Source organism: Brachycentrus maculatus, unplaced genomic scaffold (assembly GCF_059751285.1).
Source record: "Brachycentrus maculatus isolate JH-2025_06_01 unplaced genomic scaffold, ASM5975128v1 h1tg000055l, whole genome shotgun sequence".
Taxonomy (NCBI): Eukaryota; Metazoa; Arthropoda; class Insecta; order Trichoptera; family Brachycentridae; genus Brachycentrus; species Brachycentrus maculatus.
The window spans coordinates 1,445,898-1,473,203 of NW_028280809.1; the positions used below are offsets into that span (position 1 = coordinate 1,445,898).

The following is a 27,306-nucleotide window of genomic DNA, read 5'->3' on the forward strand; positions in this document are numbered from 1 at the left end:
TTCTCAATTTTTTTATTCATTCATCTCGTCCCGGCGTAAAAATATTTGGTTACAATTTTCAAGAAAACATCGTATGACGATACTGAAACAGCATTATCTATTGCAAGTTTATGCATTACATTATTATAAAAAAACTGTGACTCTACGTCAACGTGCATACGAGATTATCTCAAAGAATATACATTCATTTCCTCGTACATATTTATAGGTTGAAAAATTGTTTTATTATGTAAAAAAATACTATGTATAAAACATCACTACAGTGGTATTTCGGTATCGTTGGGATATATAAAAAGTATTATTCCGTCATTTATATTTTATGGTCAGCTTTTGCGACTTTTGTGGAAATTTTTATGTTTTTTCCAAAATTTTTTTTCAACCTATAAAGCACAATCTTACGCCGTTTTCCCTATAAATATTTTGAATAGCTGATTTTAACTTCTACTTAGCCTCGTTCGTTCTAAAAAATTTGCAAATAGCCTTTTGTATAATTGATGTATTTGAATATAATCTAGTTGCATAATTATATTTTATAAATTTTGCTGTCTTTACATGTTTTTTTTTATTCATTAACAACTGTATCAATAAGCTTTATTAATTGAAATTTTCAAGCTACATTTAATATTCTTTTACGCCTAAATATTTTTATCAAGATCTTAATCAAAGCTTTTATCATAAAGATCAATGAATTATAAATAAATTGATCAATACTAAGATAGTAAAAAAGTGGTATAATTATTAATAATTATGTAGAAAATGTTATATGTATTTTTTATGATTCAAAAAAGCTAAATTTTGTGATGTTCAATCAGCCCAGTCAAAAAAACTGCACGAATTAAATACAGTTTTTTTTTGTAATCGTTAGAGAATACCATTTTTAAGTCCCACATTCAATTTTTCGGGACTCCAATCGTGTTGGGTTAGTTGCTTTATTTTATTACATATGTCTGTTTTCAACTTTATAAAAAATGCTGATACCAAACTTTGCCAAATTCAATTCTCTATAACTTCAAGATATTATGCTTTAATTTAAAACACTTTTTGACCTTAAAATTAAAATAATGAAATACAATTAAATTAAACAGTTATTGAATTTCACTTAACACTAAATACGTGTAACGTCTAAACGATGACGAACTTCTGGAAAAAGAATTAAAGTTATAGAGAATTCATTTTTCGAAAGCATTTCACCCTCAAGTTGAAAATAGAGATACTTCAAGACGGCAGTTACCTCAACATGGTTGGAGTCCAAGAAAATATGGATTCAAACTACCAAGACAAATTTCTGTATTTAATCCATGCTCTTACAAATGTCCATAGTGACTGGGTGAAATATAATCCGAACAAGGCTTATAGTAGACTCATCAAAATAAGTCTGAGGTATTATTCACCTACAAAAATACTGATATCGTACTTTCAAATAAATTTAATGAGTATTGTTTTTAAGATTACTTTTAAAAATTTATATAAACATTGACTTATAAAGTAGCAATACACAATTTACAACACGTAGACATACAAACCTATTAATAGAGACAATACACAAATTCTTTATTTGAAGAACAGCAGTATGTAGCGCTTTCGATAATACCAGAGTTTTAAGATCTAATTTCTTCTCCGCGACTAATATCAGCGGCAGACGCTCCCATTTATGAATAAATGACGCAATTCGTTCAATAAATTAGCGTAATTTTTTGTTGAAACACACTGAATGTATAAATGTATCCAAAATGTTACTATTTCTATTGCCCGATTCGAATAGTATTAATTACTTTTTCTATCAATCTGTCATATACTCGTATATCAGGAGATAAAAATACGCAGTGATGTTTTCTACTAAAGTTTGTTGAAGATTCATGATGATTGATCGAATCCAAAAATCGAAATAAGGTAATGACTTATTGTGATGAAGTCGTTACTTAATTCAGTTTGATAACATTATTTAATCGCCCATCACTAATTGAAAACTTTCCTCCCAAACCCAAATTTGATTAAAAGACCTTTCGTCTTTCTCAGATCCACTCGTGCGAACAAAAAAACAAGATTAACGAAAAATGTTTACTTTTATACGAGTATGTTAATGTTTGCCTGTGATTTTTTTTATCATCATATACTAAGGTTTCATCACCCAAAGAGTCTCCCCCAAATTTTAACATTGACATTTGTAACTGATCAGTAAATTTAATTTTTCTAAGTATGCTCAAAAGACGCACCCTTACCGGGAAAGGCAGCCCTCTGCTCCACTTGAGTCAAAACTCCTCTCGCCTAACACAAGCAGCAGAACAGAAACCTATCAATCCTATCACAAGCTTTAAAATTATGTTAGGGGTTGGTTCTAAACTCCCCTAATTGCGTTGCGTAACTAGACCGACAGTTCTAGTAAATACATATAGTTGAACTGCTCTGAATGTGGTATAGTCGCTGCTTTTGATGGGTGTTGGTATTATAGTTATCGTTTGCGTTTATTTACGTCATGAATCAAATGTTTGTAATTTATTGAACAAGTCATGTAATTCAATCATTAGTGTAAGCGTCCGCTGTTCTTATTAACCGTAGGTTAAGAAATTAAACCATCAAGGATAAAATATTTATTTCCATTAAGCTTATGCAATTATTTTTTCATAAAAGTTATTAAATATGATTTTCTTAAAGTACAATTATCAACTTTGATGAACAATTTTACAAAATTGTTTAATGGCCCTGACTAAGGCTGGAAACAGACCAACAAGCTTCAAGCAGTATGCGCGGTTTGATATTTTTAATCGAAACTTCAAATAGACCGATTGTCCCAGTATGAAGCAGTTAACACCGACTGCTTGAACCTGCCAGTCTGTTTCCACACCTATGTTAGTCCGGTAATAGACAAGCAGCTTGAAGCTACCGCAGTATGATACCAACTTATTGTAGACCTGACATCACGCGGACACAGGTACAAATCCTAGTGAAAGCATATATTTAGTCCTGCGATACGTTTATATATTTGAATCTATTTTTCTCTCGTTAAAAGCGGATGGTATAGGGCAAAAATTACAAAGCTTGAGGAAATGAAAAATAATACCTTTTTTGTACATAGACTATTTTGACTTATAATGTTAAATCACTTTATGGTTGCAGCCAAATAAAATTTTAAAACGATACCTATTATATTTATCTAACTTAAATCAAATTATCTTTCTCATAATCTTTAACACTAAAATATCATTTTTAATTGGTTATTGTTTTCCTAAGTAAGCGTTTACTTTTAACCCAATTTTCTTCAATTTAATTTAATATTTAATTTATGTATTTATAATATTTCTAAATGACAGTTTTAATAGCCAATTAAATTGCCAGTTAATCTGACTTTAAAAAATAAATTATTTCCCCAATAGAATGAACTGTGCGACGTGGAAGAAAAGGCAAATTATATTTACAAACTTTTATATTCTTTTAAATTATATGGCACAATAATTCTCTGTTTGTTAAGAAAATTCTTAAAATCAATTTCAAATTCAGACCCCATCAAAATTTACATCAGATTATCAAATTATAAATACATAATGCTCTGGATTTTACAAATACAACAAAAAATAATATTCTGCTTGTATTTTTCGCTTCATATTTTCAACATAAAAATGACAACTTACAAATAATTTAATACATTTATTGGTAGTGTACAGAAACGACTTGACAATAATAAATAAAACATACAGTAGAAAGTAAATAGGTTTGAAGAACCACAATAATTTACAAAAATGTTGTTTTCAAATAATGTGATCAATAAACTAATATCTAGCGGAATTGATTGATAGAAATAAGATAATATAATAATGATTAAAACCGCACTGGTTAAATTCAATTGTATAATTCATCAAACATTCGTATGGTTTTAATATCCCAAGATTTAGTCATTTTTGAAATATTTGTACATATATAAAAAATACATCAAAACACCCTGGAGATCACTAATGGGCGATCGTCCAATAGCTATAAAAGGTAGGTAAATGATGATTAGACGGTAAAGGTTTGAGTGCTGCTTTCTGCATATGCTTGCTCGAAGTTTAACCTTGATGGGGTTAATTATCTTTGCTGTTATGATAGTGTAAACACGGCAACTTCACTAGCAGTGAACCATGGAGGATAAAATGTGATTCAATTTATCTTGTTGAAGTGTGTGTCAAAAGCTTAAATTAGTCATAGGTACGAGACGGTACGAGAGCAGCGCTCTATGTTGTAAAACACGGGTGGCCAAGCTGCGGCCCGCGGTGATGTATGAAGAATGTATTTTAAAATCGGTAATATATTTATAATACACGGTTTGATACATCAACAAAATTAATGACCTCAAGTATTATCTATGAGCCAAGTCATGCATGTTGTTTTAAAAGCACTGAACAATATCCGTTCGCACGCTCTTCAGCATTGCCAATTTAAAGAAATCTCAAAAAATCTCGGCGTGCAGCTTCATTGATAGATTTAGAATAATTAAGTTAGCGAAGAGAAACTCAAATCTCGCACTGAAAGGCCATTGATAAATTGGTTTTATTTAAAAGAAAATTACAGTATCGTAATTTTCTTTTGCCCGGCCAACCCAAATCGCACCCCGGGCCGCATTGGCAACATAAAATTTTCCCAAGGGCCGCATACAGACATTAGAAAAAAAAATTATAACAACGAATTTCATACTGTAATTGATTTTTTGTAAGTATTATAAATAATTTGAATGCAGAGGTAATCAAAAAGTACAATGAGGGTAATTGTGAAGAGAAATAATATTATTACGACCAGATGTGAGAAGACAGCACACATTGAACCAACAAAAAATGTATTTGTATAGTAATAAACATTTTGAAAAAAAATAACAATCAAAATTACTAATTAGGACACATAAATCAAACAATATTAACAATTTTATTTGAAATAAAACCAATTTATCAATGGCCACTCAGTGCGAGATTTGAGTTTCTTTTCACCAGAATATATGCATTCCATGTAATTACAGAAACTTGATCGATTTTAATAACTTGAATATGATTTCAAATATATTTTGAAGGACCCGATATTAAAAAAAAATATTCGTCATTCATCACCGCGGGCCGTGGGTTGGCCACCCGTGCATTAAACTATTTGGGTTTTTAGGTGCAGAAATACCTTACTTGCACCTTTTCCCAAATTTAGGCTATTTTGACTCTTATCTCTTCTGACCTTTCAAATATGGTATATTTTTCATTATTTCGCGGTATTTATACAAGTATTTAGAGCAGACTGTTAGCAAAACGGTCAAGTTTAAACAGCCAAAACAGAAATAGAAAGAACATATCAACTCTGGGCATTCAAGAGCAAAAAGTACTGCGATAAACCTTTAAAATAATCGAGATAAGTTTTTGATCTCCTGGTAAAACGAAAAGTATTTAGTTTCATTTTTCATCATTTTCACAGCATCATTCGCTTGGCGAAAGATCGGAAAACAATTTTAAGGTTTCCTTTTCATTTTAAACATAAGACATGATTTAAAACAAAAATAAAATTGACTCATGAGATTAAAAAAAACTTTGATTGATGACAAATGTGATGAAATGTGCAATTATAATGAAAAATGTTCTTTAAAATAAAAATATATACCTTTTGATATAATATATAATAATCTCAAAATGCAACATATGTAAGCAGCTGTAAGAACATCGAAACACTGACAAGTTTTTATCTACGTAATGACTATTTCACTACTAACTAATATTCGAATGTATTGTTTAGGATTATTCTACTATGAAGAGTAACGGACTACTTTTCAACAGAATACTAATTCATTAATTTATTTTAATACAACAATATTTTTCTATTTACATAAATTATTTACATAAAACATTTTGGCATTCCAGTCAAGAACGAGCACTACATAGACGCCAACATGTAGTAATTAGATACTTATAAAAATGATCGACAAGTCTTAAAACTTTGTGTACATTCACTATGAAGCGGCAAAACAATTATTGCTAAAGCAAAAGTTTATCCTATCATAACAATAGTCAGTCATTTTCGGAAACCAAATATATTTTCGGATCGTTGTCAATCCAGTTCGTTCGTTCATTACACTGCGGCGAACCTCCAAAGCGCATAAGAACTCTAAATTGTTTCCTTCTAGCTTTTGATCACTGTCTGGAGAAACTCTACGGTTCAGTGCGCTTGATAATGCTGCATCCAAAGAAGGAGAATAATAAAAAAGACATGGAGTAGAGAATAGATATTACGCATCGTCGTCCTCGGCCGTCTCCTGCCCGGCCGAAGCGGTCCGAAAAAACTCCCTGGAAAATCCTGAACTGGTCGTCAGCTCCCAGAAAGTGACGTCTTCCACTTGCGTGCTGCTGGCTAAGTCATCCGGAGTACTCGTCCAAGCCTCATCATCACTGTCCCACGAGGTGGTCGCCGGTGCAGTCGTGTCCGCGTGTACCACGTCCTCTAACGCTCTTCCGACCTTCCGCTTCTTTTTTACTTGCTTGACTTTCTTCTTCTTCGAGCTCGGGTCCCCTTCCGTTTGCTTATTAGAATGGAATTTCTTTATTTTAGACGGCCGTTTGTGCCTCGCGTGGCCCGGCATCCCCGCGCTTATATTCTTTATAATAATCTGTTCTTTTACGCAATCTACGCTCTCGCATTTTTGTTGCGAATGCTGCGGCACTTTCTTGACTTTAGTATTCATTTCGCAACCGTCTGAGGGTTTTTCGCCCTCCTTGCATCTTCTCTTCTTCTTTTTGTTGCGACACGCGTGCCGGGGCGGATGGTGCGTGCTCGTGGATATTGTCGCCTTCTTGGAACATGTATTCTGCAGAGACCTGTGCACGGGCCTAGTGAGGACCCTCACGTACCCGGAGAGCTTGCCCAGAGGTCTCTTGGCTGGAAGTTGCACCTTGCGCGGCCTGCCCCTGGCGTCCAATGCCAAGTACATCGTCCGCCGGGTGCCAGAGTGCCGCGCTGAAGAGTAGGTGTTGTAATGATGCTGCTCTAGCATCTCGTTAAAAACACATTCTTCAGTAAACTCCTTCTGTAACAATTGGGAAAAACATAAATTAGAACAAATTAACGTCGCATGAACTTATAATAATAATGCTACAGTATAGTTTATGAAACATGATTTCGAATTATCAATATGGGAAAAACGTATTTCGATTTTATATTTTATAATTCAGAGATTTATAACAATATCATTAAAAAAATTAAAATTTTTCCCATTTGTTACTCATCCAAATTTTTAGGTCATTATGCCGTAGCATATCAAAAGCCCAACTAGTTGACATTTCATTTTTTTCATTTAATGCAACTGTGATGTGTTAAAAAAATAAGGTAACGAATGTCACGTGTTGCGATCCATGGTGAACTCAGAATCAGGGATTCTAGGTTTAAGCTCCGCTCTACCACAACTCATCAATTCTTATTTTTAATAACCTCTAAGGCATTTGAAAAAACTTTCAAGTATAAGTATTTTTATAACAATTTTCTTTAAAAAATTAAAAATATATTATCAGTTTGGTAAAATCAAAAAGAAAGAAAGAAAAATACGTCCGCATTTCAAGCAGTCGGTGATTTAGGAGATTCAAGATTTTAACAAACCAACACCTACGTTTTTTTGATATACATAGATATGGTAAATAAAAATACGCGCGTATTTAAATGCATCGTTTAGTCAAAACTTCATAGGAATAAGAGAAAAACTTTAAGAGGTTTAAGGATTTTTGTCAAACGAACATATGCATTTTTATTAATATATTATAGATATAACTTATTCAACTTTTTACTGGTCACTTTTTTGCTTGTACCTATAGTTATACATTATTTAGAAATGGTAAAATTAACGTTTTACGTAACCTTATAAAATGAACAGGATTTTAAGCGATGATAATTCCAATATTCATCGTAATTTTCAAGCGGTGAGACATAAAAAGGACCTTCCTTCATTGCATTTAAATAGCACCGGCATCATAAAATTGCATTCAACGCGTGACAAAGTTCAGCATTTAATTTACATTCAGAAGAGGGAGGAGTGTTGGGAATTCGAGTAAATACTTGAAGTTAAAAAACTAGTCGTTTTCTGGAATGTTCATTCATCTAATTCGAAGCGTTTCTCTTCCCTGGCATTGTTTCGTCTCTTGCTTCTAGTCTACCGCGGAATATACTTTTTGCTAAATCTCTGGTATTTTGTCACAGTCTAGACTTTGAGACATCAAAAGTGATTGTTGAATAAACGCCCCCAAAATATTTTTCTGTGAAAATGCAATATCAATAGATACAATATTAACTTTTTAATATAATATTAAATTACTCAATGTATTTAATTATTTAATCGTAGTATGTGTTTTGCTAATGTTTAAGTGCCAAAAATCAGCCTTAATTATAGTGAAACATATTTATAGAGTATAATGTAGGGTACAATTTATATTGTATCTAGTAAAATTAAGTTTAATTTGACTTAAGCAAACATTTTAAGCACTGTTTATCCTCACTAGGTATAATAAATACCTGTCTAAAGTAATATTTTTTTAAAATAAAGTACAACATATTTAGTCTTAGTAAAATCAAGAGATAACTTTGATTATATTAAAATGAAAATTTTACAAAAATCATAAATAAAATATAAAATAAAACTGTATGAAAACTTTTCTCAGAGTTTTATTTTATTGATAATATTTGGGAAAAGTTTATTTCTATTTAAAAACATGCAATATACGAGTATATTTTTTGAACTTATACCAGCACACTTAAGAATTATCCCATTTTCGTTGTTTGCCTATTTTCATTATTTTTCGTAATAAATAATTGGTCAGTGATACTACGTAGTAAATAAATATGGACTGATGTAAAATGTTTATGAAATTCACTTTTTCCAAGTCGTAAAAATTAAGAAAAAATGCAAAATTAGCTACAACAAAAAATTTGACACTCAACTAAGATGAAATGGTTATACAAATATTGAAAACTGTCCCACCGCATTCCCAGATCTGATACAGAAGCATCTAGGTTTACTGACAGACCTGCTCTTGCAATGCAATTTTCTTTTTGTTGAACTAAGTTTGTTGAGCGAAATTTATTGAAAATATGAAACAACATAAAATTGTATCCCGATATTACTGTGAATTTACATATAAAAGCTTTCAATATCCCTGTCACTGCCAATCAAAATAAATACAGCTTTGTAATTCCATACAATGGGTTATACAAATGGGAATATTAAAATCTGGCTATTCATTGGGCTCACGACTACTCACATCTGGTTAAGGTGATCGCTTTTTACGCTGTGTAATATTCGCCATTCCACCAATGATCAAAAACCATGTAGCTCAAATTTAAAAAGTTCTGCTTATATTCTAGTGATTATAATACAGTTTCCATAAACTTCAGGTTTATGTCAATTAGTTCATCAACTAAGCGTGACCTTATGTACTTGGCATTTTTTCCTAATTATTTGACATACTATGAAACGTCTGAAAAGATTTATATTTATATATGTATATACATATATATATATATATATATATATATATATATATATATATATATATATATATATATATATATATATATATATATATATATATATATATATATATATATATATATATATATATATAGGGTCCGCCATCTAAAGTTTTTTTTTTCAACTAGTGCTTATTTCGTGAATGGTAACACTTAGCTCATGTCTGATTTGACAGATAATTAGTTTTATCCTTCCGCTAAGCGAATATGGTTGTGTATACGCTTGAACAACGCTGGAAAATATTGCGACATTCGACTTACAGAAGATGCCGATTTTGCCAAAAAAATCATCTTTTCGGATGAAGCTCATTTTGATCTTGGCGGGTATGTAAACAAGCAAAATTGTCGTATTTGGGGCACAGAAAACCCGCACGCATACATTGAAAAGCCGGTACACCCAAAACGAGTCACTGTTTGGTGCGGATTTTGGTCCAGAGGCATAATTGGGCCATTTTTCTTTGAAAATGAGCAAGGAGTGGCCGTTAGTCAATGGCGATCGTTATCGGGCCATGTTGAACGGATTTTTGTTCACAAAAATTGAAGAAGAGGATATTGGCAACATTTGGTTTCAACAGGACGGCGCTACGTGCCACACAGCCGAAGCTACACTCGATGTTTTGCGCCCCATTTTCAAAAAAAAAATGTTATTTGGCGGACCCTATATATATATATATATATATATATATATATATATATATATATATATATATATATATATATATATATATATTCGCACCATTTTGAGTGTGTCTAAATACTGGTTCACAAATCCAGGTTTTCTCCACTTATTTAATGAGTTACTTTTATATTATTTAAACTTCTAACATAGATATCTTCATATATCTAGGGGTTCCAAAATTTTAAGTAGTGTGGTTGTCAATCATGGGTAGAATGGTGAATGATTCATGTGTGTAAAGTGTTCACTTAACCAACCAAGTTCAAGATAGGTCATAAGCCCTGAAAATACCCAGCTTCCATATTTGCCTTCATCTTTGTTGAGATGTCAAAAAATATTTAAATATACTAATATTTCGCAAAGAGTATTTACAGTGTGTCACACTAAGAATATTGCTGGCGTCATTAGTAAATTTTTTTTCTTGTTTCTTCGTAGACTTTGGTTAATTTCTAATCCGATTATCAATATACCATTTTTTATACATCCTGTATAATGTTAAAAGAATATTAGATTTTCCAGAAGAGGGTATTTCTCGTAACAAAAGGTTTATGAATGCTGAGAATTTGCATTCTCAAAGTTATATATTTCATGAAGTAAAAACATGTGTTCCCTTTGAGCCGTTTGTCAAAGAACATGAAGAATGTTTAGTCGGCAAAGTAGGCGGGTTGAAGGGAGGCGCCCAACGACACTAAATAAATTAACCGCCCAAGTTAAAACTTAATACTTCTTTTTCACAAGGTTAAAAAAGACAACATTTTATTTCCTGTGTAATTGATCGAAGTATAATTTCAGTACGTGAAAATTTTATTTATTAAGTGCAAGGTTTTATTTGTTTATACATCTATATGAAAAATATTTGGGAACCTTTTTATTTGTCAAAATTACCAGTTTGAAATTCATTTGTTATTTGAATTTATTATTGATGCATCTCACAGAGATGAAACAATTCGTAGGATGGGAATATGAAAGTCTTCGGATATTTGTGTGTTGATTATTAAGGTATATTTATAATTTGGAAAAAAAAGTCGCCTGCAATTAAGAAAGGATCACAAGTTTGTGATAGATTTCGCCTCAAAACTTACACATGAATATGGACTTGGTGGTTATAAATATGCAACTTATTTCTTTTAGTTATATGATAAAGTACGTTAGATTATAAACTATTTTGAACTACATAGATATTGTCAATAATATTTTGTAAATATTCTAGAAAAGTTCATCAGAACATCATTTTTTAAATAGCAACTGTTAAAAAACCTTTTTTTTATTTCGTGTTGGCTTTATTTTCAGATAAATTAAACATAAAAATTACGACATGGATATTCAATTGTGGTATATACGTTAACATCAAAGTTGACCTAACAAACACAAACTGTTTAACACTTTCCTTATCATTCTTCGTTCACTTTGTGTAAGACCACTTAAAAAGTGGTATTACACAAAGTGAACGATGAATGATAAGGAGAGTGTTATATTACCATACCACAAAATTAACAATGCTTTTAATACGCAAAATACAAACACTTGTGTTTGTATTTTGTGTATCGTATATCCGTATAAACTAAACCTATACAAGACATCGTAAGTTATAGATTCCGTACAAAATCAATGTGTATATTTTAGTACTATGTTCGGCTTAACTCTGCCTGTAAAAAAATCACATTTTTATATATAAGTATTTTTTCTGTAACAATGTAAATTTTATGAATTTCTGACATTTATTTAATATCTACTTGTAGGTCAGTGTAAAAAAAACGTAAAATTAAAATGTACCTGTCTGATAGACTCATAAGTGCCATGTATCGCTTAATAACGTGCCATGTATCACAACGTATCGACCTCGCGATGATAATCTCACGTACAGTTACCAGGAATTAAATGGGAATTTTAAATATCTCAGTTCCTTACCCAACATTCTTTCCATATTATGTCTATTTCAGAAGCTGCTTAATTCGGGCGCACCAAAGTATTATAAGAAGTAAATGGAATGATCGCCGCATTAGATTTATACGCGGCGGTTGTTAGTTGTTAGAGATGCTTATAATTTAGTGCTCGTTTTATTTATGGACCATATAAAGATCTCAGCGATGAGATGAAGTACCCTGGAGACAAGAAAAATATATGTACATTTTAACTTGGTTCATAAAACGCTCACGTTCCGACTAATTAGTATAAACACTATTTTTTCAATTCTCACTTGAATACTGCAGATCCATTTTATTTACACTATTAAAAATAATGTAAATTGATTAAACACCGATATCCGGAGCATGTGTAAGACGGAGGATATCGTGAGGTGGGGACGGCAACGAAGGTGATACTGGATATATAAACAGAATGTCAGAAGACAGACTTCCACGTATCGCCCTTCAAGGCAACCCTGAAGGACGCAGACCCCCAGGCAGACCTCCAAAAAGGTGGAAAGACAGCTGGGAGTCAACATCCCAAGAGCGACAAGCGGAGGCATAAAAAAGATCGTTAGGATCTACAAGAAGAAGAAGAAGAAAAATAATATAAATGCGTGACCGCGTAATACAATATGCTGAAAGAATATGCGGCAAAGCGATGTACCTACTATAGATGTTCGAATGGTGAAATAAGAAAACACTGCGAAGCTAAGATGAGCATTATCGATCAAATCAAAAAATGTGTGTTGGGATGGTTTGAACATGTAGAACGAATGAGTGAGGAAAGAACGGTAATACACTTTTATGAAGCGAATGTAGTTGAAAAAAGGAGCAGAGGAAGACCGAGAAAAACTTGTCATGATTGGGTATGTCAAATACTTGAAAGCGGTAGGGTCAGGAGTCGAAATAATCGAAGGGTATGTATGAGGGGATGCATGAATGTGGAAGAGGCGATGAATGTTTGCAAAGACAGAGTGGTGTGGCATTATAAACCCCTGCGGGAAAGCGGTGTGATGGTTAGTTAGTTAGTACCAAGTAAAAGTTAAATAAATATATAAATTATTTAAAAGCTGTTGCATATTTTTTAAACTAGCGAACAGAATGAAAGTAGTATTTAGTATAAGCTTTACCACAAATTTTCAAGAATTTATTAGTAGTAACATACCACCGTATTTATATTAAACGTAACTATTAATAATACTTTGTGCTTATATCGCTCACTCCTTTCAAGAACGTCATAAATAAAAAAATTGGTTTTTCAGAAGAACGTTTTTAATGTTTAAAAATATAATACAACGTATTAAATAATAAATATCAAGCCACTTATTGAAGTTTTACTGTGCAACAGATCTTTTTAGGTAAAACCTGAAGGTTTTTTCTCCATTTCAAAAATATTTAGTTTATTTAAAAAAATAATAAAATAATACCTTTTCTTTAAAATGCAAAAACAACACTTTCTTCCCTGTATCGGGTAAATATTAAGTTAAAAATATGCCACTTTTGCTGGGATATAGTAAATTTTCTGGACATTCTGAATATATGTACAACTGAAAATTGACGATTTTTGATTTATGACGTTCTTGAAAGGAGTGAGCGATATGTAAGCACACAATATTATCAGCTTTTAAAAATCCCGTACTGGGAATGTTTATGACATATTGAAAGCTTAATGGACCAAATTATCAAAACAGATGCAACGATGGTGGCCACACGTAACCGAAAAATAAGTTATTGCTTAATTAATTACTAAAATATAATTTTTATTTTTTAAACATATTATGTAAGGTATAGAAAAAATATTAAAATAATGAATTCCTCACTGGGATATTAATTTTTTACGCATGTTTTATTCTAAATATTTCTAATTTATATTACCGTGATTTGAACCAGCCACGTAAAACGCAAAATAAAGTAGGTTCTTATTTTGATGACCGTGTAATCAATTGATGAAGGTTTTTATATGGTGTTTGATTTATGGGTACCCATAAATCATGGGCCACCCAAAATACACTTGAACTCTAGACGTAGGGTTACAGCTGATAACAACATCATCCTGTTTTTATTACTGTGAAGACAATTACTATTTTGATAGGCAACCATCAATTATGTGAGTAAAGGAAAATACAAATGGAATTTTTCAAAGGAAAAAATCTGATTTTTAAAACTGTGAAACACTGATAATACCTCAGACTTTTAATCAATTGTACCCATCCATGTGTTGTTGTGCCTCAGCCTGTTTGAATGGAAAATAAAGAAAATCGAATGCACACACTTTAAATATATTTCATTTTAAAAGCTTGAGACATGATTAAGAATATTTTTTTAAATGCAAAAAAAAACATTTGAATGATTACTGACAGCAACTGTCAAGAAACACGACTTCTGTCAAGATCAATGTTTATTATTGGGAGAGTCGCAATTAAGTTAAACAGATGGCGCTGCCATTGCGGTCAATATTTTTAAAAAAAAAAACAAAACAAAAAAAACAGAATTTACCTGTCACAGGTATTTTTTACCTCTGAATAACTTCAGAAGATTTATAATTTTTAACAAACGAACAATTACATTTTTATATATATGTACATGGATCGATAAAAACATGCGTGTATTCGAATGCAACGTTGTGTCCAAATTTTGAAGCATTCGTTGAATTACTACAGGAGATTTAAGATTTTGAACAAAAAAAACAAAATTTACGTTTTTATTTATATATTATATACCTGTTCGCATTTTTTTTAAATATAATTTGTTAAACTCAATATAATTCACTTTATTTATATCCATTTTTAATCTCTCTCTAGTCTCAATCCTGCTGATTGGTCTACAGCAACAGATAACATCTCCTTCGCCATTATAGTCTATTTTCCGAAACCTCTTCAGCTCTTTATACGTCGAGCATTTTTAATATCATATTAGAAAAAATCATTGTTATGAATATTTATAAAACTTTTCATTTATATCTAATCGCAGTATTAATGATTGATTTTAAAAATGTGTAAAAGTATGATAGATGTAATCATTATGTATGTTTAAATTATTATACAATAGATTGTAGCCCTAAACACATGTATAATAAACTTTTTCCAATGCCAAAAGTGCATCGATTATATATTTTTAGATGATATTATGATAAAGCCACTATCGTTATGGCAGATGTTTTCTAAAATATACTAAATACACAATACGGGCGTAAAATAATAAAAAATAAATTAATAATAATTAATCATGAATAAAGGGATTTTTATTTCAAATTCTAGGAATAAATTTGTTATAATACAATTGAACAAATTTATAACGTGTAATATTTACAAAGTAATATATATATATATATATATATATATATATATATATATATATATATATATATATATATATATATATATATATATATATATATATATATATATATATATATATATATATATATATATATATATATATATATATATATATTTATATATATTTATATATATATATATATATATATATATATATATATATATATATATATATATATATATATATATATATATATATATATATATATATATATATTTACCTATATTGTATGAATTTCTAACTGAATTCGACTAAAATCACTCTTTAGCGACTGAAGGCTTAATAATAAATAAATAAATAAAAAATAAATTTCAATTCATTATTTATTACAACATCTAGTACTCTATTAAAAAAAACAAAAAGTTTTATCACGTTCATTCAAAATAATTTAAGGAGATTCTCGGTATTATGAAGTGTTATAATAACACGAGCTTACCACGGATGGGTAAAGGAAATAAAATGAATACCAAACAAAAATGTCCTCGTAATTTTGGAACCCTTCGATAACACTCTGCGGTATCTGCCTTATTTATACTGTCGTATATAACTCGTACAATTTTTATCAATTCATTGTGATACCTTCTATCTTTATAGGAAGCACCTTCATTAAATTTTTATATCGTACATTGTATTTGATTTACAGAACTTCGTACACTAAAAATCTATAACAATTTTTTTACAACAGAAAATCACTCTTGTGTATTGTATGCGTGTATGTATGTACATATGTTGTGTTGATCTTCATGTTCATATTGCTTCAATGCACCTGATAAAGTATAGGCTATTTTATTTCAAAATCTAATGAAAATTACATAAAAATGAAATAAATATCATTATTTCTTCCCGCATAAATGTGATAAAATAAATATATTTTTTAGTGCAAAAAAGAGTTCGAGAACATATCGCTCACTCCTTTCAAGAACGTCATAAATCAAAAAAGTTGATTCTTCAGGAGAACGTTTTTAAAGTTTAAAAATTTAATACGATGCGTCAAAAATAAATATAAAACCTGAAGGTTTTTTATTCATTTGAAAAATATTATGTTTATTAAAAAAAACAATTAAACAACACCTTTTCTTCAAAATGCAAAAACAACACTTTCTGCCCTGTAGCGGGTAAATATTGAGTTAAAAATATGCCGCTTTTTCTGGGATATAGTACATTTTCTGGGCATTCCGAAAACATGCACAACTGAAAATTGACAATTTTTTATTTATGACGTTCTTGAAAGGAGTGAGCGATATGTATAATTTATATACGAGTATGGTGGGAAGAATTTGTTCTGTAATCGACATTAATACGGACTTTATACGAGTATATTAAATTTATTCCTGAAATATTGTCGGCATGAACAGTCTTTCAATAAATTATGATTTATTTTGTTTTTGTATTGTGATAATGATAAAATTTACGTCAATATTTTGACCCTTATTTATATAAAAATAAAAAGAGGGTACCCTAAATTACATAATGAAAACGAAATGAGAAATCTTTTCGATCCAGTACAATATTTCAATAATAATCTGTTCATAAATAAAGATTTCCCGCGCTGATAAATCTTTAATTGAAGGGTTTATGGTGACATTGTTATAATAAAATAATAAAGTCAAAAAAATCCCTTCGGTTCGTGGGGCGTGATGGGTATAATGTCTTTATTTTCCCTCAGTCGCTGAGTGTGCCTTTTTCATTTTTTTTCTCATTGCTCAGACAAATGATGTCCCCAATAAATAAGGTAATATGTTGATAGATAAGGGCTTCGCGCTCCCTTTACTGGGAAGGGATGCGCCCTCAGGTAGATTCCAACCTTGTCAATGCGACAGATACTCAAAAACAAAGGAAAAAATAAACAAAAAATAAAAATAAAGCTCAGTTTTAGAGAGTAATTTTCATATCATGTTTAGGATATCAATATTGAGGCTTTAATTTTGTGAATACTTTATTTATTTATTTTATTTGGGTTAACACCAGCAAAATATGTAAAATAAAACAATCAAAAGATATACAATAAACAGGCCAATTATAGTTAACTACAGAAACATAAATATTAGTACGAAATATTTAGTGTAGATCTAGCAAATGAATGAATGTGTTTATGTGTGTGTGTGTGTGTGTGTGTGTGTGTGTGTGTGTGTGTGTGTGTGTGTGTGTTTGTGTGTGTGTGTGTGTGTGTGTGTGTTTGTGTGTGTGTGTGTTTGTGTGTGTGTGTGTGTGTGTGTGTATATGTGTGGGTGTGGGTGTGCGATGTTGATTCTGGTAGGGACATACATACAATGCTGCTGCTACGATATATAACTTGATTTATTTTCAAACCGAATCATATATTTTTTACTTATTTATTTTTTTACAAAAATGTTAGTAAAATTAGTATATAACCACTCACCGAGATTTTTACGTCTACCGGTTTCGAGACGTACCCGTCTCTTCGTCAGGACAATCACTAACACAGCATGCAAACAATACTACCCTTCACCACCATAGCACCATTTACACACTCAAAACTATACAAAATGTCTAACACATGCGATTTTTGGTCGACCCGAAGACCAACATGCACCATAGTTTTCAATACAGACATGCGTTACGAGCCGAGGTTAAACGTATATTAGAATTAGACTAGGAATCGAATCTATTTATATACTTGTAGGATGAGAGGAGTGGGGGGGGTTCGAATTGGATATTGACGAATCGTGTTTAATCGATGTCGAATCAAACAATGGACTATATGTAAAATTTATTTGGTTGTTAATTAGAGGAATATTATTTTTACGTGCTTTCCTAATATAAAAAATCTCCATATTATTTAGTAAATAATATGGGGATTACTATAATACTAAATAATATGGAGATTTTTTATATTAGGAAAGCACGTAAAAATAATATTCCTCTAATTAACAACCAAATAAATTTTACATATAGTCCATTGTTTGATTCGACATCGATTAAACACGATTCGTCAATATCCAATTCGAACCCCCCCCACTCATCTCATCCTACAAGTATATAAATAGATTCGATTCCTAGTCTAATTCTAATATACGTTTAACCTCGGCTCGTAACGCATGTCTGTATTGAAAACTATAGTGCATGTTGGTCTTCGGGTCGACCAAAAATCGCATGTGTTAGACATTTTGTGTAGTTTTGAGTGTGTAAATGGTGCTATGGTGGTGAAGGGTAGTATTGTTTGCATGCTGTGTTAGTGATTGTCCTGACGAAGAGACGGGTACGTCTCGAAACCGGTAGACGTAAAAATCTCGGTGAGTGGTTATATACTAATTTTATTAACATTTTTGTAAAAAAATAAATAAGTAAAAATGACTAACCACAAAGCAAATGCTTTAAATATTAATAATATTGAGAAAAATATATTTTTTACCTTTTTTTCTAATGCATAATTATAATTTGTATGCTAATTTTTATACCATATTACTTTGTTTAAATAACACAACTATTTCTTTTTTACCCTATATCCATAACCAGATAGTTTTCATACTCTTTATAGATAAATCAATGCATAATATGACTCCAGAGTATATAAAACAGCTGTTCTTGTTGTAATAGACCTCTCACGGTTCGATTGGCTACAACAACTGCGATGGGAAATGTGTGGGTGCCTTTGCTGTCGCGGGACTATGGCATGGAATTCTCTTCCATTAGTAGTTAGAAATAGTGAGAGTGAGATGATCTGTAGAAAAAACTAAAAGCGCATTCGTTTGATAAATCATTTCTAGTATCTTATTTTCTCCATATCATTCGTAGTTATGCGCCCTTGAGGTAGTATATTTAGAAAATGGCGCTGTATAAATTATCCAAAGTTATAATTGTCATTATAGAGCATAGCAAATAATATGAATGCAAGAAGATAAGTGCTTAATTGAAAGCTGTCCCACCGCATGCCCAGTTCTGATACAGAAGCATCTAGGCTTCCTGACAGAACTGCTCTTGCTAAGCAATTTTTTTTTTAAACTAAGTTACGAAATTTATTGAAAATTTGAAACAATATAAAATTGTATCCCGATTTTACTGTGAATTTACAGATCAGTACTGAAGCAATGCATTCTGATACTAATAAAAAACTGTTTTTCCCTTCCCATAATCAAAACCTTTGATCAATTAAGGGATGAGGGTAGCGCCAGAAACGACTTAACAAATAGCTACAAGGGATGAAAAAGTTAAAATGTTGATTTTTTGTATAATTAGGTAGCCGAAACGTGACAGGGGTGTTTTCATAATAAGGCGACTAGAACCTTTGATAAGATTTCACACTTCACATAAGGGATGATGGAAATAAAATAAAATAACTTTGTATTTCCGTCACGATATACATATATCCATTACTATTTATATTATTTTATATAACGTTGACTTATTTTAAAACTATATAGGGGAATACAGGTCCAGTTTTATGGGTGAGAAATTTATCATACGTATTTTCTATAATTATTCTATCTATCGTATTCTTTTAATAAATTGCCATTCCTGTGCACTGCATATGCTTTAAATTGAAATAAACGCACTCTTGAAAAATTCAATTATTTCTGCACTCACTCTATGCATTTTTTGATCTTTCAAGTAACGTCATTTTGACAATTAACACTTTTGTGAAATTGCTTTTTTTATTATCGATTATTGCCTTTGTCCTCTTCCCTAGTTTAACTACCGTGCTAGAGGGCCCGGGTTCGATACCCAGGGGGAGAGTAATTTTTTTTTGTGATTTTGCCTTTATATTCATTGTATATTACCATGGATTGTTACTTGAAGCGCAGAAGTTATCACCTTGCGTTCATGCAAGTAATGATCAAGATAACACTGCATACGACGCTATACCCTATGTATCATTGGGTGCAGACATAGGTTAGAAGAAGAAGAATAATTGTTTTTATTTACCTTTTTTTATTCTACACAGACTGATATTGAATGATTTTTTTTAAATTAAACACTTGAATATACCGCTTTAATGAGTTTTATTTATATATACGACTAGTTTCGAAAACTTACAGATGTTTTCATCTTCTGACAAAAATTAAAACATAATTATCAGTTTTAATTTTTACCAGAAGATGAAAACATCTGTAAGTTTTCGAAACTAGTCGTATATATAAATAAAACTCATTAAAGCGGTTTATTCAAGTGTTTAATTTTTAAGAAATGTTCAACATGTCATTCCACAAAGTTAATGCCGAATCAATAAATATTATTTAAATGAAATACATTGCTTTATATTACACATGCGATACCTAAACTTGACATTTCAAAATTTTACGACACAATGATGGAGATCGCATACGCGCGACACAAAAGGTTGCATTTTTTCCTGTCTAAGAATCTTCTTTCAAGAATTCGTAAACTAAAACAATTGATAACTCTAGATTTTATTTATCAAATTTAACTTTGAATGATCCTATTAAAAGATTCAAATATGCCGACGGGAGAGTCTCAACAATCCTTTAAATTTTTACCTGGGCTGAGATAAAAATTCCTAAATGTTTGAACTTCATTATTATTTCACTGACGCAAAACCATTATAAACACATTTGTGCTACGCGTTTAAATTTAACTTCATATATTTATTCTAAAATATGTTTTGTTAAGCGATTGTTTAAAGAAATTTCAAGAATTTAAAAAAATACCATAACAAAATATGTTAACTACGTTGTTTTATCAATAATAATAATAACCACTTTTTTAAAAATGGAAAATTCACGTGTATTTTAACTACATAAGTATTTACTTACTCAAAATTAAATCAATTCAGTCATACTTTTTGCTTTAGTTTTTAGACGCTAGATGTCACTATATAAAAACCTTTGAACCGATTTTTAAGCCTTTAGTTTTTTAATAAATGGGAACGATTCAATGAAATTAAATTGTACTTTTGTTCTAAATAAGTAATTACTATTAATAAAAATAAACGTTTGTTCTAACAATTATGAATACAATATCAATGATTCGACATTTTATTTGTGGTGATATTTTTTTTTTTTTAAATTTCTATTTAACTTGGTAAATACCACTATTTCTCAAAATCTATTGTGACACGCGTTGTGACATTAAAAAATGTTTGACAATAGGTCTTAAGATACACAAAAACGTTTAAAAAATAGGATTAAAATAAAATAATTAGCATTTTTAATTAATGTTTTACTTAGTAAATACCACTATTTCTTAAAGGCTACGGTGACACGTGTTTCGATGCATTCTGCATCATTTTCAAACACCGAAGATGATGCGGAATGCATCGAAATACGTGTCACAGTAGATTTTAAGAAATAGTGGTAAGTATTTACTAAGTAAAACATTAATAAAAATGGATAGATTTTACCACAAAGTGACTGCCGAATCAATTAATGAAAAATAATGAGCACTTATGTTGCATATTTCATAAGATCGGCGTTGTTTGACTTATCCAATGCTTATTCATAAATTAAATGTGTGTTTTTAACATTTTTATTTTCTCTTATCCAAACCTCGGATAATTCATTTGGCAAAGAAATAAAATTTACGCATAGTTTTAGACATTTATTTAATGTTGACGATAAATTAAATGTAAGCTCGATTAAATTAGTCTTAATAGCGCTTAATTTTCTTTGTTTTGTTTTTGGAAGTCACATATAAAAGGGAATTTGAGCTTTTTGCATCAGAAATTTGAGACTTTCAACATGAATTTTAGTGACCGTTATCCATCAATTGGAACAAAAGGACCCCCTTATTTGGTTTCAATCGATGAGTGCTGAGATTGACAATTTATGTCGTTCGGTATTATCCTTGAGAGGTCCTTGATATATTTTTAATCTGAATCGATCCTTGATCGGATATAATATTATTGAATATGAATAAGTTTTTCTTTTCTTTTTGAGTCTTACACTCTTCTTTCGATTGCAGTGTCAACCATCAATTACTGAACTGTTCGCATATTTTTTTTAAATACTTGTCAAAAAATCATTCATAAAATCTATATTTTATTACCTAAAGAAAAACATGCTTTACTATGTTATGACGTTTAAACAATTCAATAGGAAATATGAAAGGGATGAATAATCTAATCAAAATAAAATATTTGTTACCATACATATGTAAATAATATTTTGTTAATTAATTAATATTTTGCTAGTGATTTTAATATGAAAATATTAATGATTTTAAAATTGTATAGAAATTGTAGAAATTGCGATATTTTATAAGTAAAACTTAAATTCAAAATGGATATATTTTATCACAAAGTGACTGCCGAATCAATTAATGATATCATTTAATTGTAAATACATATGCTGAGAACGTATTGTCTATAAGTAAGTTGAAAAAAATCTACTTATGATCATTGATTAGTGGAAAATCACTGTATTTTTTTAAAATCAACATGTAACATTGAATGTTGTTATTTTCTTTTAATTTATTTTCAATAGTTATCACATTGTAAATTGAACCTCAACCTGATAAAAATGTCAAATGGGCTTTGGAAAAATTCTTCCCGTCAGCATACGTTCACACACCTAAATTGTAGGGTATTTAACATTAACGTTGTAAATAAGATCTACCACTATTAATAAAGTTACTAATTTATAAAAGGTATTGGTCGTACATACAGAGCTGTATGGAAATCCGCAGGCATCCATGCAGAGGTAGAGACAAGTGGCCACTCCTTGGATTTTTATCTGCCCCAAATTCACGGTAGTCCTCTGGAGGATTGCTGGGGACAAAAGAACAATTAGGTTAATAAACAGAAAACAATTTCACAATATGTTTTTGTGTCCAAATGCATTGAAATACGTGTCGCAATAGATTTTAAGAAAAAGTAACATATTTACCAAGTAAAACATTAATTAAAAATGGATAATATGGCTTTTATAATATGATAATATCAAAAAGAAAATATACCCATTATGAATTATGGGATCGAAAGCAGAGCGGATGTAGTCACAAAAAAATGTATAAGAGTGTCAGAAATTAAGTCTCTAAGAATCATATATGGCAAGAGTCTATGAGATATAATAAGGAACACCAGGATGAAGGAAATGTGCGAGATCGAAAGTGTCGTTAGGTGGGGAAGGCAACGAAGGAGACAATGGTATACGAGGCAATGGTATGTGAGCAGAATGGAACCAGACACCCCCCACATTGCACGGCAAACCCAAAGTTAGACGAATCCCGGGCAGACCACCAAAGAGATGGATTGACAGCTGGGAATCGACATTGCAGGTGGCTAATCCCTATTAAAAACAGGCTAAAAGGCCAACACCAAGCAGAAGAAGAGAGGAAGAGAGAAAGAAGATAAATATCAAGTCAAGAAAATTGATTTCTTTTTATGAATTTATTAGTGCATGGTTGTGCATGAACCCACGAGTGCATAGATAACCGACCATGTTTAATTATCAATCAGCCTTGTCTGCAAGTCTTCGATCACTAACAGATTTACAATACTGCACGTGGTCGATGATTTAACAGCTATGCGCGAATGATATGTTTATTAGTGCAGGACTTTAAATTATTGTATGAAGACATTCACTTTACAATGCCGGAACGCTTGAAGCTCGCGGCGATACACGCAACGCACGCGACCGTTTTGTTGCCCGTCTGAGGGCATTGTGCTTGCAGCTCCAATGTTCTCCGACTTAACACATATTATTATTGTAATTTGCGATTGACAAGACGTACTTCTTTCGCTGATAGGTGCAGACTACTCCAATGGTTAAGTTTAATTAACTACCATGTTTTGATTTGAGATTGAACGCAGCTAATTTTGATCCGGTTCCGGTTGACGGTTTTGGTCAGGTTTTCGATCTCTCTCCTGTGTCCGTTTTGTAATTCAATATCCCTTTAGTTATAAACGAATAAGATTAACGTTAGACCTGATTTTGTATGATTTTTTTCAAATTTACCTAAAAATCTTTACATTTAGTATTTTTTTTAAATTGACCTTATTAAAAAAAAACAAACAAAAAAATAAGTACAGAAATTTATTTATAAAACCAAACATGTTCTGTTAAATTATAGTAGAATGTATAAAAAAATATTGACATTTCTGTACGTAATATTGTTTTATTATCAATCGATATACACATTTGGGTACCATGCTGGAGGTTACTTACAATCTCTCTCTAACCCTTATCCACACCCAATGGTGCATAGGGCACTGTATCATATTGACGCAGTGTTATCTTGATCTTTACTTACATGAAGGCATGTTGATCACTCCTGCACTTCTTGGGTAATATTGAATACATATTTGAGTAAAAAAAAGCACTAATATTTATTTGACCCCCCCTGGGAATCAAACCCGGGACCTCTAATACGGTAGCCAAGCGTGCTGACCATTACACTGCGGACTTACAATACAATATATAATACTTGTTTAATTTTACCCTGAACTGGTACTCGAAGCGCAGGATAAATTGTTTTCAACAAGATAATTATTTTATCATCAACTGATTCGGCAGTCACTTTGTGGTAATATCTATTCATTTTTAATTGATAGTTTTACTTTGGAAATACCCCTATTTCTTAAAATCTATTGTGATGCGTGTTTCGTTGCATTCTGCATCATACGGTGTTTGAAACTATTTAAGCAAAAATTCAAAAAAGTTCAATGTTACCTGGGCTTAAAGAAAATTAAGTTGTGGACTATCGATTATCCCGCCTTAATTGAAAACGAAATTTCAGTTTTTTTTTATATTATTGTATTTTCACTTGATTCGGTACATTTATAACTAAATATAATTAAAGCTATAAAATTTGATGTAAATTATATTTATGATATTTTGAAGTTATCACATTAACATTTAAAAAATAATAATAAACGCATCATTAGGAACGTATAAAACGCATCACATTGGACATTCAAATTTAATAAATACCATGATTAAGAATGCCTTTGAATCACATTATAATATGACGACATTGATCTCTAAAAAATAAGTATGTTTTTACACAATATTTGTCGATAATAATATTGATTTGTCATTCGTAATCATGTAGAAAAACACGAATGAACTTTAAAATAAATAACACATTATTTTACTTATTGTACAATTTATAACAACCTGTATAATTTGAAATTATGTATTACTTTTTTTTTTTTAATATGGAATGGCGTTGCACATGTAAAACAATGCATTTGCCAATGTCAAGTTACTCGAATTCTTAATTATAAAATATGATATGATAAAAATTATAAAGATAAACTATAAATTTATTTTATTTAATTTTAGAAAAACAATCAACAGTCTGTACAAATTTGGGTTCCTGCTCGCCAGGATGAGATGGATATCTGTAGGGAGGGGAATAAGCGGGGCCAGAGATTTAAAGAAATTTGGCATTTGGTCATTTATTGGGCAAACAAAGAATATATGGTTAAGGTTTTCCTCTTCGCAACGACACTCGCAAATGGGGGAGTCAAAGACACCAATCCTCGCAAGGTGCTCTCTCGTACAGCAATGACCCATCCTCATTCGACAAATGGTGGATGTATCTTTCTTGTTCATCGAAATTTTCCTAAACCAAAGACGGGACGGGACAGTAGGCTGAATGAGAGAGTAATGTTTACCCTTTGAAATTTTGGAGGAGTTCCATTTGAGGGACCAGCTGGAAGACATATCAATATTTGGAATTGTCAAAAGGTCATCAGATGGGTAGTTAGAGAAATTCGTACTTCCATTTAAAACGGCTTCCTTAGCTAGAGAGTCGGCTTTTTCATTTCCCGGAATGCCATGGTGGCTTGGAATCCAGGCGAGAGAAACCTGAACGTTTTTTTCTTTGAGTAAATATAATTTCTCACGGATTTGGAATATTAAATGGGATTGGGCTTGTTTGAAGGGATTGCTGCTAATTTTTTGAAGAGAGCTTAGAGAGTCGGATAAAATGAGGCACCTTTCAAACTTTTTGGTCATAATGTAGGAAAGAGTTTCTCTTAAAGCCAAGCATTCCACAGTAAAAACTGACGAAGGTTGAGGAAGTTGGAATTGGGCACAGTAACCATCATCGTGACTGTAAAAAGAAGCCCCTGAATAGCCAGATATTTCCAATTTGGATCCGTCTGTGAAGAATAAAGACCAGTCTTTCCATTTTGATTCAATTATGGAGTTGAAAAGGGAAATCGGACTAGGGGATTTAGTCCCTACTCCAATGTGGGTTATAATATTTGGGGAAAAAATATGATGAGAGTAAGGGAAGTTATAAAGGGAGGGGGTGGGAGATCGGAATATTTGTGGGATAAATTTTGACAGTTTTTCAAAACTTTTTGCGAGTGCTGGATAAGGCCTATTATGTAACACACGGTTAGATGTTACAGAGTTTAGTAATTTCTTAGATGCCAAAAGAGATGGGTGATTTTCAAAAGCTAAACATTTTATCATGTATCTGTCAGATAGATATTGTCTTCTAATGTCTAGAGGAGGATCCATAGCTTCTAATTGGAGGGCATTTGTGGGGGAAGACTTCATCGCACCCAGGATGATTCTTAAGCATTTGTATTGAATAACAGACAGTTTATTCAATAAGTATATTGGGAGGGGGTCAATTATGATACTGCCATAGTCTAATTGGCTTCTAACAAAAGCGTTGTAAAATAGTTTTAGAGTAAGAGGATGAGAGCCCCACCAAACTCCTGCTAGAGCTCGGAGAGGGTTAATTTTTCTTTCACATTTTGTGATTACAGAATTTATGTGAGGGGCCCATGACAATTTCCTGTCAAAAATAATTCCTAAAAATTTAGCCTGATTACTTATAGGGATGGAGATATTGTCAAATTTTATAGAGTTAAATGGGATTTTATGTTTTTTCGAGAACAATACTATTTGGCTTTTTGAAGGAGATAGTTGAAGGCAATTAGAAGTGAACCAAGTATTGAGAGAAGTCAAGGCTGATTCAAGTTTATTAATAGCAGTTTTC

The 27,306-nt window shown here is 31.2% G+C and overlaps 1 protein-coding gene across 1 annotated transcript in view; it reads right to left on the reverse strand.

The window, feature by feature from the left end:
* bnl (fibroblast growth factor branchless) overlaps positions 1-27,306 on the reverse strand; it is a 160,710-nt gene continuing 133,404 nt past the window's right edge. The window contains exons 3-4 of the mRNA XM_088278310.1: positions 23,007-23,110; positions 1-7,018 (exon numbers count right to left, since the gene is read on the reverse strand). Coding sequence (XP_088134436.1) covers positions 6,224-7,018; positions 23,007-23,110 — 899 coding nt within the window. The 3' untranslated portion in view covers positions 1-6,223. The remainder of the gene's footprint in view (positions 7,019-23,006; positions 23,111-27,306) is intronic.